The sequence below is a fragment of the Lepidochelys kempii genome, chromosome 1 (assembly GCF_965140285.1).
Source record: "Lepidochelys kempii isolate rLepKem1 chromosome 1, rLepKem1.hap1, whole genome shotgun sequence".
Lineage (NCBI taxonomy): Eukaryota > Metazoa > Chordata > Testudines > Cheloniidae > Lepidochelys > Lepidochelys kempii.
Window position 1 is genome coordinate 242,133,275 of NC_136380.1, and position 13,914 is coordinate 242,147,188.

Sequence of the window (13,914 nt, forward strand, 5' to 3'; positions counted from 1 at the left end):
AGATTGCACCAAATCCAGCAAAATTTTATGTGTGATTCCCTCAGAGACGAGACGATTGATTTCTGACTGAAAGGCAGTTTGATTCTGACTAGCAAATCAAGCCCAGGATTCATACAGTGGCGGTGGCACCCGTCTTTCCCTGGTAGGCTGATAGAGGAGCACCCCCACACCCACGAATAGCCACATTTCACCGGCCACAGTCAAAGATCCTGTGCGGTGCACTGATAAAGAGAAGGAGGTATCTGCCTCTCTCTTGTGCACGATGCAGACTTGCTGACTGCATTGAATGCAGATGGACTGTGCTTTGGTTGAAATGGAATTCTCGATGTCAGAGTGGGACACTGGTTCAGCGGCATCTTAGGGGAAGAATGCTCCTCACTGAGTCACCATTGTCACTTCCTGCAGGACTTGCAGGGCCAGCCCACAACATTTTGGCACCTGAGGCAGGGAGCTCAAATGATGCCCCCATGCCTCCTCGCTTGGGCCAAAACTTTGAAAGGTCTCAATTCTGCCTTCTTCCTGTTCTACTCCTCTCATGGTCCTGCTCTGCTACCTACCCCAATAAAGGAGAACTAACAACTTAAAATGCCTTGTTCAAAAATTTTAAGTAACACTTAACTTTCAAATGCCTTAACAGCAAATGTAACTTTTCTTGTCTGCATAGTAAACAGTGGCATTTTTATCTGTTTGAATAATGAAAGTAGTGCTTTCCATGCCTTCTTGATTGCAAAGATTTGAACTGCTTCCTGCTGAAGGTCCACAGTCTGGGCCAGCTTATGCTCTGTTGAGATGGCTGCAAGGCCGACCAGCCTCTCCTGTGTCATTGTGGAGCGTAGATGTGTTTTTATTAACTTCAGCTTGGAGAAGCTGCGTTCTCCACTGGCAACTGTTACAGGAAGTGGTAGAAGTATGCGCAGAGCAACAAAAGCATTTGGAAAGAGGGTGGTCATCTTATTTGTGTACATATATTCCAGAACAGCCTTTGGAGTTGATCCTGCTGAAATGTATCTTGAAAGGGCTTTCAGTTCATCACCTAAATCACTCGCATCAATATCGCGCATGTCATCATGTGTCAACCCTGTCTCTGGTGCCCTGTATTGCTGGTGTAGGTCTTCTTCAGGTATAGTGAGGAGTTTTGGAATATCATACAACATCCCAAATATACTGCTGTGTTCCTTGAGCTGCACGAAACGTTCTTCAACTGACTGTATTGCATAATCTAGCACCTGGTTAAAGAATTCAACTTTGAATTGTTGTTTGGGGTCTCTTATGGGATTATCCCGTGCCTCGTAATCAAAATATCTCCTTCTTTGGTGACTCTTGTATTCTTGAATGGGTGGGAAAATAGCTTCAGTGTGAAGTTCCTCTGCCAATTTCTGTGCACTCTTCAGCATGTTTTGAATTCCCTCATCTGACCAGTCAGACTGTAGGTGTGACTTTGCTTTGTCCAGTTGTTCCATGGCCCCAGATATATCAAGGTCAACACCTTGGAGTCTCTTACTTACAACATTTATTTCAAACAATATGTCATGCCACAACACTAAGCCACACAGAAATTTGAAGTTATGTATGTTTCTTGTGATTTCATTTCCCTCTGCCACTGTTCTCCCAGGAACAGTTCCTGTCATAGCATTATCCTTCATAATGGCAACTATGGCATCATCTGTCTTCCCAATTTGGTTTTTGATAGGCTTTATCACCTCCACTCGACTTTCCCATTGTGTGGCACTCAGTGGTTTCAGCGTCAGAGAGGATGTTCCCAGATGTTGCTTCAAAATTTGCCATCGATGAGTTGATGCAGAGAAAAATACATAGATGCTTTGCATTACATTAAAAAATTTAGCAGCCTCACTAGAAGCTGATGCTGCATCACTGACCACCAAGTTCAATGAATGAGAACCGCATGGGACAAAAAAAGCTCAAGGGTTTAACTCTCGGATCTGTGTCTGCACTCCTCTGTTCTTTCCTCTCATGTTAGCACCATTATAGTAGCCCTGACCTCTCATGTCAGCTATTGCAATTCCCGTATCTTCCAGCTTTGTAAGAAGCACATTTGTCAAACCAGCTCCGGTAGTATCATCAATGTCAATAAATTCTAGAAAATGCTCTCTGACAGTCACCATTGAAGGGACATTTTCACTAGGTTCTGTTGTTGTTACAAAATGCACCATTAAAGTCATTTGTTCCATATGGCTGATGTCAGGTGTTCAGTCCAGAATAACAGAGTAATAGCTTGCTGACTTCAGATCTGCCACAATCTTCTGTTTGACTTTTGTTGCTAGTAACTGAATGATCTCATTTTGAATTGTTTTTCCAAGGTAGTGCTGTGTGTACATTTCTTGGGTGGTGACTTCTCAGATGCTCCTAGAGTACAGCATCAAACTCAGCCATCAGCTCCACAATTGTAAGGAAGTTTCAATTGTTTGGCACATACAACCGATCTGAAGCGCTACGCAATGCTAGGTTTTGGGTAGCAAGCATTCTCACAGTGGCAATGAGCCTTTTCAGAACATTTTGCCAGTAAAGAGACTCTGACGCAATCTTCTCTTGATGCTGATCATCTATGGTGGCCTTTAACCTTAGTCTCATCTCAAGCTCTTTCCACCTGTGGAATGCTCTCTGGTGATTTGCTGCCTTCTCATGGCATGCCGGATTTCTAGCCAGATTTTTCCATTCTTTTGTTCCTGTAGAACCCAATGTGGCTGGAACATTAGACTGGAAGAGTTTGCAACAAAAACAGTATGCAGCATTCTGGGTTTTTGAGTACATAAGCCATGGCCTCTCCACTTTGTCACCATTGGGGATTTCACGCCAGTAACGTGTTGGATGGAAACTTCTATTTTCATTCTCTTTGGGGAACATGAAGTTTTTCACTTGCTGTGGCCCATGCAGTACAAAGAAGTCCCTCAGGCTACTGCTCAAGTGGGTCCACAGTCCTGGATCATCTAGACTTAAGGAACTAAACTCAGCAGCAGCTGTTTCTTGCGCCTCCACCACACTCTTCTCTGATCTACACTTTTCTTCAGGAATGTGCATGGTTACATCTATTTGAGATGGAGATATGGATTCTGCAGTAGCTGCCAGGTTACCTGCACTCTGACTAACTGGAAGATCACGCATCTCCTCACCACTCACATCCTCAATGGGGCCGGAAGGTTCACCATGAACATTTGTGTCTATGTATCTCAGGAGAGCTCCTTCCTGCTTAGATAGAAAAGCTCCCTTTGCTTGCTTGCTTTTTCTGAATGCTGCCTCAGAAGGGCGTTTTCTTCTTTCACTCATGACTGCTGTTCTGTACCAGCTATAGTGGCTCTCAACACTCAATTAAAGGAGACAAATAAGCAGGGCTGGTGGCAGGGCCTGAGTGAGGGAAGATATCAGCGTCTTAAGGGCCTAACTGGCTCCTACTAGTTCAGTTGACTGCCTGTTCTCCTCAAGTGGGTTCAGGGAAGCAGCAGGAAACAGGAAGCTCCCTGAGAAGTTGGTGTTAATCAGTCCAGGCTCCTGGGGGTGGTAGAGAAGTACATAAGAGGCTGCTCCTCCTCTCTCTCCCTGCAGCTCCTGCTGCTTTCTGTTATTCCCTCTCACCTTTTCTCCTGCCTGCCTGTTATGTCTCTTGCGCCCTCCTTCCTCCAGCACAGCACTCCACCATCTCTGTGCATCTAGAGCAGAGAGAATACATATGCACCAGCAGCAGACACAATTTTCTACACTCTGGGTCCTAGTGGCACACCTCCTCCCCACCCCACAGTCTGGCACCTGAGGCGGCCACCTCAGTTTGCCTCATGCTAAGGCCAGCCCTGAACCTGGGTTCGATTTCTGATCCAACACAGCCCTGCATACTCTCTCTTTCTCTGAGTCATCTCCTCAAGTCCATTTCTTACCCAGTTTAGACATTACTAGAGAAATACACATGCAGCTCAGACAAGTCAGAATTACCTCTCCCCCCTTGCTCCCTCTCGAATCCTATTTATTTTTCCCTCTCATCCTGGGGTTTTCCCCTCTCTTCCTGCTGTGCCCATTTCCCCAGGTCTTTCCTCATCCTCTATCCTGTTAGGAAACTCTAGATCAAACACCATCTTCACTAATAAGCTTCTTAAAGCAGATAAGCTTGAAGGACTTCAATCTGCTTGATGCTATAGCTGTGGAGAGAGAGAGAGAGAGATTTCATGAGGCTAAGATCAGGTATCCTCCTAATGCAGTAATGTGAACAAACCTCACGGTCTTGAGGTAGGTGAAACTTGTTTTCAAAGAGGCCAGACCTACAAAGAACTTAGTTGTAATGTGGCAAACGCACGCACGCACACACACATGCACCCAGACTCAGGTTATGTTAAGGCAGTGGATTTGAATGCACAGAAGTCAGAAAATTCAAATACAAGAGTTTCCAAAGCAATGTTATCGTATTTGAGCTACATGGCACATTTCACACATGAAATATTTTGGCTTGCTGCTACATATACAGCATTATAGGTATTTGGGGCGCTTTGCAGACAAATACAAGGACAGGTCCCTTCCCCAATGGATTTATAATGCAGAGGCCAGATCCTGGAATTTTTTCTCAATGTTTGCTCACTCCTCACTCAGGCAAAACTCTTACTGAAGTCAATGGGAGTTTTGCCTGTGTAAGGACATAGTTAAAACCTGAGTAATAACAATAAGGACATCAGAATTTGGCCTTGCATTAGGAGCTTGATATATTTACAGTGTAACTAAATTCCTGTTGCTATTAGCACCATAATTTTTCATTTCCTGCCTTTTCTACACTTAAATCTTCTAATTAACTAACATTTTGCATGGAATTTCATTGGCAGTTTTTGCTTGCTCTTGTTGTTTTAAAGAGAGGAAAACTAATAAGGCATTCCTATTGCAACCCACACCCTCTGCTTCCAATCCTACTGGATACCTCCAACCTGCACCCATCCCACAAGGCCCAGTAAATCCTTAGGCTGTGTTAGAATTATGATGACACCAGAAAGCAACATGGAGCCCCATTCCTCAGCCAGCAGTGAGCCAGGAACCAGCCAGGATATGGTCATGGCAAATTTTACATAGCCACTAAAGGATGCTTTAAAATTGCTTTACTCTGGTCTGCTGAACTCTCCACTGCAGTGCATTGGCTCTGCTGTGGATACAGTGGCAAAGCATATGTCTTCTTTACCGTTAGTGGTTCCTTTTCTGTGAGCCCTATTTTGAAGACTCAAATGGGACTTAAATGGTTCACAGGCCTTTTGTGTTCAGAGAGGTGAATTTCATACAAATTGCTTTCACCCAAAGAGAGAAATTACTTTAAATTAGTCATTTATTTTCTTAAGAGTAGTAAAAAATGTGTGCATTGTGCACTAAGTAATACTTTCTAATTCCTAATAACTTCTAGTAATTAGATAAAAAGGGCTAGTTCATTCCTCCCCACTGAAAAATCCACGGGAGGAGAAAGCATAGCAGAAGGCCCAGAAAAGTCCATGAGTCTGACAAAGTACATTTGAAGGACATAAAAAATCCCAGCTTTGTTTCACTATGGCTTGTCGAGTTTGCCGGCTATATAGTCTACCAGCTGCTCTCTGTTATACAACAGCCACATGGCCACTGCTGAGAATTTCAGTGATCACAGAACCCAGCCACATGATGGAAAACTTGGTTGCCCATGCTCTGGAGGACATGTGGATCAGGATTTGACCCTAAGTAACTGAATTACTTACTATTGTTTTTACTAAGAAAAAAGAGATCAATGAGGGTGAAATCCTGGCCCCATTGAAGTCAATGGAAAAACTGCCAATGGGCCCAGGATTTCATGCTTATTATATTTAGTTAATTAAAAATTGCAAAATAAATATGTTTCCTAGAACCTATTCCTGGTTTCCTGTGTGGCTAAACCCCCTGTTAGCTTCAGCTAGAAATAAGACTGTGTAAGGAGATTGCTAAATATTGCAGCATGGACAAATTAAATAATGAATGTTAAGTGATTTTGCTGGGTGAGGATGGACTGTCTTTCTCTGACTTAAGTAGTGGCACTATTATTGAGTTATGCAATGCTAAGTACTTCAGTGGACTAAATTTCATGGAGGTTGAAACAGGAACATATATTTGGCAATGTAAATCACTTCACAGACACAGCAAAGGAGACAGAACTCTGGGTTCTCAGCCTCCCCCACTTGTGCTTAAGGAGAATCCCAATTAGTTGTTGTTGTTGTTTTAAAGGAGTGATGTAGCTTATGAAAGTAGACTCTTTTTCTGTTTGTGACTTGTATGCAAGCAACTTATCAGTTTTTCTTCTGGTGGTGGGGCTTTTTGTTGTTGTTGTTTTTGACTGTTTGTTATTGAAAATTACTTGCTGAATAATTTCAGCAAGTGAATCTGGGTTGATATTTGATAACCAAGATTCTAAATGTAATCTGTGTTGGTTAGTTTTGATTGGACACAGAAGTCTACCTAGACATTTATAGTGCACTTATCACTATGGTAACTGATCATAATACCTGAGGTCGCATGGTATTATTTGTGCTCCCTACTCGTAGGATGTGAATAGTCTTTCAGCAAATAGTCTCTAGGGGTCCTATTAAAATTCACTGTTTTCATCAACATTCCAGCCAGTAAAATTTATTTGCTAGAATATTTCATGGAACGTGAACACAAAGGTGTATGAACACAGCCCCAGTGAATTCATTGAAATAGCCAGCTGCTAATGTTGTGCAATATTCTCCCCACCCCAGGGAATTCTAAGGGTTGAGCTGTGCTCACTGTGTGTGGCTGGGCTCTTACTGTACACTGTGGCTGGTTATTGATATCCTTTTAACCTCTAAACACTAATATGGCAGAAGCATGTTCAAAATAACTGATAGGAGTGCAAAGAGCTGTTATTACCCTGCTAGGGCTAAAAGGCTGCTGTTCAGCCCTGCACTGCTGGGAACAATCACTGCTCCATCCTGCACCACCCCAGTGTATCCACGGCTGATGGTGTTTTCTTTACGCAGAGCATGCATGCAAGTGCTAATATAGTTTCCCCAGCGGTCTTGCATTCCAGGGAGAGATTACTCTGATCTCACAGAGGAGGGCCCTGATTAAAGCCCCCAGAGTGGCAGAAATCAGCTTCTCTATGGTTGAAACTATGACACAGTTAAATGGGACAGGCTGGCAGCTGCTGGGATGAGTCCGGTGGTCTCGTCATCATCCAAGGCCTTCCATCTGTGGGTTGTAAATCCCCTGTTGGTGATGTTGCTGTGCTAACGTTTGGGATCATCCCTCCCCCATCCAGTCCGGCTACCCAGCAGCAGCAGCATGGATGCAAGGGCTGGAGTTTTTAATCCAGTAAAGCCTTGCTCTGTTAATCACGCCAGACAGAACTAGCAGCTTCCGCACGTGCCTGCCGCAAGCTGGGCATGATTCTATTTCTGTCCGACCTCCTCAGCCCTGTCCCTTCCTCAAGGCGTTTCAGACTCCACATATGCTCAGCAGCCTTCTCTAATGATGAGTGAGCTTGTCTAACAATAGGAGCCCTGGTTGCTTATCCCAAAGACATTCAGACTCCTCTCCACATCTTCTAATTAGAAAGGACCACCAAGTCCTCTGCCCCCCACTCATTTTGTATTGTGCTGGGGAGTGAACCTCAGGCTGAGAGCATTGGTGCGCTGCCAATATTTTAAGAAGGGGCTCTCACAAAATTTTCTCCATGTAGCCTGTTTGTAAATCCTGTACATCTGGGGCGAGGGCAGGATGCACATACTCCAAAGAGAAAGGCTGAGGGACTAAGGGAATCTATTACTTTGTTTTCCCGCTTAAATTAAAACAGTCTCATCCCCATCACCACTAGCGGGATAAGGGCTCTGTCCTTTTTGACAGAGGTTAATCACATTGTCTCCTTTTGCAGTTTGTTTCCCTTCCTGCTCCCATCTGGTCTGCTCCTCCTTCCTCGTTGTTTTTAAAGAGAAGACATAAGGACTACCACATCTAACATGGAAACTGCAGGGGCGATTTAGGCACGCACAATATAATTGCCCAGTTTGGAATTTGGACAGACAACTGGGGGTTAAACCCCTATTTCAGATCAAATGTCAGAAAATCTTGAATGACTATGAAGTTGTCAGGACTTTGTCCCAGCCAGTGGAGGGCATACCCAGCTCTAGTGCTCATTAACCCCAAGGCAGGGAATTGGTTCAGCACAGACTCTGGAACTCAATCACCAGCACCACTCCTTGCACCCCCTGGGTTTGTCTTGGAGGTCTCCCAAGTCCCATATAAGCTCTTATAAGACCCAATCCTCCTTGGCTTGTGAGAGTTGACAAGAGCTCAGCTTGAGGTGGCATGGTGGCAGGTATGCATGGCACATATACAGTTATCACTGATGTACATACACACACTGGCAGGTTTTCAAAACTTGGCTTCCATTTTTGCACAGCTTGCAGCTGTGAATAATCACAGGCACATTTTTGCATGGGTGATCATTTGCTGGTGCAGCTGAGGTAATGTAGACAACTACAAGCACCTGATAGCACCAGCAAATCAATTACTTATGCGAAGAGGTCTAAATTAACTGCATTATGCACCAGTTATTTGCACAGGCCCAACTGTATGGAAGAAAGGGGAGGCACAGAAAAGGCCAGATGAAAATCAGGACCACCCTTTAGATCAGGGGTGGGCAAACATTTTGGCCCGAGGGTCACATCGGGGTGCAAACTGTATGGAGGGCCAGGTAGGGAAGGCTGTGCCCTGCAAACAGCCTGGCGCCCTACCCCATTTGCCCCTTCCCACTTCCCGCCCCCTGACTGTCCCCCTCAGAAGCCCCCACCCATCCAACCCCCCCCCGCTCTTTGTCCCCTGACTGCCCTGTCCTGGGACCCCCCTTCCCCAAACCGCCCCCCCAGGATCCCACCCCCTATCCAACCCCCCCTGCTCCCTGTCCCCTGACTGCCCTGACCCCTAGCCACACCCCTGCCCCCTGACAGGCCCCCTGGGACTCCCACCCCCTATCCAACCCCCCCTGTTCCCCACCCCCTGACTGCCCCAGAACCTCCACCCCCATCCAACCACCCCCTGCTCCCTGTCCCCTGATTGCCCCCTAAGACACTTTCACCGCCACGCGCATGTCGCCGCTGCCCCCTTACCATGCCGCTCAGAGTGGAAGGAGCTCGCTGCCCGCATGGCAGCATGGCTGTGGGGGAGCGGGGACACCAGAGGAGGCGCTGGGGGAGAGCCTCCCTGGCCAGGAGCTCAGGGGCCAGGTAGGACGGTCCCGCAGGCCGGATGTGGCCCGCGGGCCGTAGTTTTCCCACCTCTGCTTTAGATGCATCTCTCCCCAGTAACTAGAATGCCCAGCTAATGTAATTGATTCACAACTTTCCTAGTGAATCTTTTATTCAATGAGGATTTTCTCCTTTCCTTCGGCCAGAAGTACAAAGACGTGGAGCCCACTCTGAAGATCAAGGAGGTGGATGGCTTGGAGCTGGTGAAGAAGTTCTCAGAGGAGATGGAGAGCATGTTGCGCAGAAAAGTAGACGCTGTTGAGGTACAAACTTTATGGGGAAATCCCCTTCTGCCCACCAGAAAACTAGAGACACTGAAGGCCAAATTTTAAAGGTATTTAGGCACCTAATGATGTAAATAGGCTCCAAGTCAGAGTTAAAAAAGCACCTAGGCACCTAACTTCCATTGAAATCAATGGGACTCAGGTACGTACGTGCTTTTGAAAATCCCACTAGGTGCCTGTCTGCATCTTTAGGATCCTAAATACCTCTAAAAATATCTGGTCCTGATTTCCCTGCAACTGCTAAGCTATGCAGGTATAAAGGTTATACAGGGAGTTCATTGCCCATCCAAACAACAGCTGGTGCCTCTTGACTCCATCTGTTGTTATGTAGCCACTAGCAGAAAAATAGTGGCATACAAACAGAGGAATAGTAGCTTCTACCTCAGCCAGGGGTGAAAAATAAAAGAAGTAACTTGCTAGCTTCAAAATAAAAATGAGAAAATGAACATTCATTCAACAGATCCAGGGCTAACTCTCCGGAAGATGAGACCCCTGCGCTGTGCAGCGCACACTGGCTATTGAAGAGTGGCAGCCTGTTTGAACATTGGGTGGCCCAATGTGGCATACTGTGACTATTGTCGCTGAGCAATATGGACTGTGAGTTTGACTCTTGCAGCTGCTTGAGAATGTGTATTGTGCACATTAGTTGCTCTCTGATTGGGTGAGGTTCTTTGACCTGTTTTATATAGGAAGTCAGGCTAGAATCTTGATCATAATGGTCCCTTCTAGTCTTAACATCTATGAATCTGGTGCATGCCAGTGTATTTACCCTAATTTTAGAAGTGCGGATCCATAGTCACAAAGTCCTGGCTCCCTAAAAACAATTTGGTGTAAAAAAGTAAAGATGGGCCAAAACCACAATGTTTGGATTTGGATCAAAAGGCAAGTTTGGGTGTGTTAAGGTCCAGGGTTTTGGTTTGACTCATTAGAGAGCTAGGGACCTTCCATGAAGTTTAGACTCAGATCCAAACTTGGATTGCCTTATTAAGGCCCATAACACAGCTGCAGCTTATTGTGCAGTGTTGTAAATGTGGCTGCATTTGAGCAGGATTTCATCTTCATCAGCTGATGCCCTGAAACCTGAGATTTGATAATGCAGATGATTATTTTAGCTTCCATAGCTGGCAAAGTTTACAAATGGTCATAACATTTCCCGGACCTTTTAAAAATCCAGTCATCACACTGTTTGTCTCAGTTCCCTTTATGTTGTTGATAGGCTGAAGCTGGATTGGCTCTGGATTATCTTTTACACAGGGCTCCGGTTAAAGTGGAATGAAAACTTTTGTTGTTTTTCTGAATAAAAGTCTCTCTCAATGAATATGCTCAGTGCCAGGGTACTCATTGTCTGGGGGGACAAAGTCTTAGGAATGAGTAGCTGTGAGTACATTCTCCAGATTTGAAACTTGCTCCAGAGAACTTTAGTTCCTTTATTGGATGCAGGGGAATTTGTAACCTCCCTTAGCTTCCTCTGCTGTGCTGAACTAGATCTAAAGTCCGAGTCACTGGGTTTTTCAGTATTTTGTGAACAATTCATGCTTCTGAAAAGACTTGTCCAGTGTTAGGGGGCTTATTCCTTCACACACTTACATCCCTGGTCCTTCTCGCATGAACAGAGAGCAACAATACCTGAAGTCCAAAGGTGCAAACAATTCAATGTTTATTGGGGTGAACTTCCAGCAAGCATGATTCCAGTTTCCTTCCTTAGTGTCTCCCTTCCCAGCTCTGACACCGCAGAGCCTTACCTGTGTCCCTGTTCCCATTCCCCCGCTTAGCAAAACATGATTCGAATTTCCCCACCCCCATTCCCTGTTCCCATCCCCCCCCACGCCCACTTCCTGATTGACTGCAGACTATATGGTAAAACTTGAGTTCTGCTTAGCTATACCTTAACCAATCATTTTCCTGAAATTTAACTAACCAATCCTAATCATGTTATAACATGATTATTTAACCAATTATATCCCACCACCTTAATTAGTTTACACCCAGGAAAATTAATTATACAGCAGACAGAAACAATCACAGAACCAGACAGAGATTATACAGACAAAACAATAGGGAAATGGGGACTACAATGATAGAACAAACACAGAAATGAGGATTTCACATCCCAGCTATTGATAAGTAAGTTCTTGCCAGTCAGGATGCTATCAAACTAAGTTTCCTTTTACATTTTCTAAGCACTTCCCTTTCTCTGGAGGTGATAGGCACTATCAGAACAAGATTGTATTCCTAACAGCTCAATAGCACCTTATTTCAATGTGACTAGCATTCGCTTCCCAGCTTATGGCTGCCTCTGCTGTTTAGCCAAAGACCTTAGCCTAAGAACAGGGCCTCAGACTGTTACAGTAAGAGAAGGCCCTTACACGGGCAGACAGTGATTTTGATTCTTTCTTTTATACCTCTATAACTAGCTAAGTGATAAGAATACACCTAAATTCTTAGAGTATAGGCCTTTACAGGCAGGCCTGAATATCTATATCCTAACATCCAGTGTTTCCCACTCATCCTCCCTTTGTGTGTGTTTGCATTAGAGGCTGGTGGAAGCAGCGGAAGACGCAGATCTGAACCATGAATTCAACTCCTCGCTGGTGGTACGTTCATATCCTTCAATGACAAAGCCCTGATTCATGTGACAGGGAGCCTCGAAGGAACTGGCCAATAGCCAGGCATGGTCTGCCAATCCCAGGAGCGCCCAGCTATCTAAACATCCCATTCCTAAGCATGCTGGGAATTTCCTTGCCTTCAGAGCACCCAGTAGCACACTAACAACTCACTCCTGTCTCATTAGGAGTCATCCTTATTAAATAAGTGACTGCCATGGCAGGTCCAGGGCATTATGGCAGCTCCTCACCCTGCCACAGTGGTAGTAAACTCATGCTGAAAAGCATCCTTCAGATTCTTGCTGCACATGCTGGTGGCAGCTGGGGATGTTGCAGAAAGAAGGGTGCTGACTCCTTCCACTCCAGACTCCTTGGCACCCTCAGCTGTGGTTAACTTATGGGATGCCCTTAAAGGTGATCTCCAAAGGAGGATCTCCCATATGCTGTGCCAACCTGAGAGAAAGGGATGCATTGTGATCAGCAGGAGAGGAAGTGGAGTTTTAACAGGGGGAATAACAGGGACTCTGAATGATGGATAAGTGGAAACTCTCCGCTTCCTCCTGGATTGGTATATTCCTCTGTGAACCTCACTTCTTGTCATTTGGCTGTAAAAGGCTGGTGGGGCTGGTGAGTTGATCTGATCACAGACTGGCAGGCTTGAAAATGACTACCGGGCAAGAGTGATGAATTGGCCATTATCTATTCTACTGGAGCTACCTGAACACATCTGTCAAAGAGGGTGGGGTGAAGGATTAAAGAACAAGGCTACATCTATACTGCACGCTTCTTTCAGCGGCATGTAGCATATGTACTCGGGTAGTCCCCCTAGCAGGGGTTTAAGTAGCAGTGTAGATGGTCAGGCATGTCTTAGTCAAGGAGTACAGATACACCTGAAAGGTGTGGGCATGTACCCAAGTACATGGCTTTCTACTTGCCCAAGCCATGCCTTCCCATATGCACTGCTGATTTTAGCTGCAGGAAAAGGCTTCAGCAGTGGTGAAAATCTCTGGCAGCAGGGAGGCAGCAGGGAAAGGCTCCAGGAGTGGGGAAAGCAGGGAAGGATTCTGGCAGTGGGGAAGGGCTCCAGCGGGCGGGAGGCAGCTGGGAAAAGCAGGGACAGATAATTTTTTTCTGGCAGTACAGATAATGAACTCTCTTGCTGTCTTTTCCCTCTCCTCTGTCTCATTGCTCCTCATCAACAGTTTGATTACTACAACTCTCTCCTGATTAACGAGAAAGATGAGAATGATAATTACGTGGAGCTTGGAGATGAATTCATCCTGGAGCCAAACGAGCATTTCAATAATCTGCTGGTGAACACAACATACAGCGATGTGCAACTCCCAACCAATGTCTACAACAAAGGTAAGAGGGCTCTTACCTCTGACTTCCCAACCCTGTGAGGGGAACCTGGAAACTACAGGCGAATACCAACACAAATAAGAGGGCGGGAAGTGAAAGATAGAGAAGAAGGGTTGTACTATGACTTTAAGACACTGTCCTTCTGGTGGCAGTGGGGAGCTCTGGGAGGCATCGTGCCTCCTGCAGCAGCATCATTGCATTTGTGCTTGGTGTCCTCCCCTCCTTGTGTGTCCACACATCTGCCAGTTACAATCTGGCCTTAAATCAGGAGCTGGCCTATCTCTATTGGAGTTGGCGGGCGAGCTCCTGAAACATGGGGCTGCATAGTCCTTACAGGCTGAGGCTCTTGACAACAATGGTCTTAAAGTTGCTGCCCTCTTCTATTGACATATCAGGTTGCCTCCAGCCACTGGCTCTGTGCCTGCCAGA

General features: G+C 45.6%; 1 protein-coding gene across 1 annotated transcript in view; it reads left to right on the plus strand.

Annotated features, from left to right (window-relative positions):
• CACNA2D4 (calcium voltage-gated channel auxiliary subunit alpha2delta 4) overlaps nt 1-13,914 on the plus strand; it is a 166,579-nt gene that overhangs the window by 10,156 nt on the left and 142,509 nt on the right. Inside the window, exons 4-6 of the mRNA XM_073335235.2 lie at nt 9,383-9,499; nt 12,055-12,114; nt 13,326-13,488. Of these exons, the coding sequence (XP_073191336.1) occupies nt 9,383-9,499; nt 12,055-12,114; nt 13,326-13,488 (340 nt within the window). The remainder of the gene's footprint in view (nt 1-9,382; nt 9,500-12,054; nt 12,115-13,325; nt 13,489-13,914) is intronic.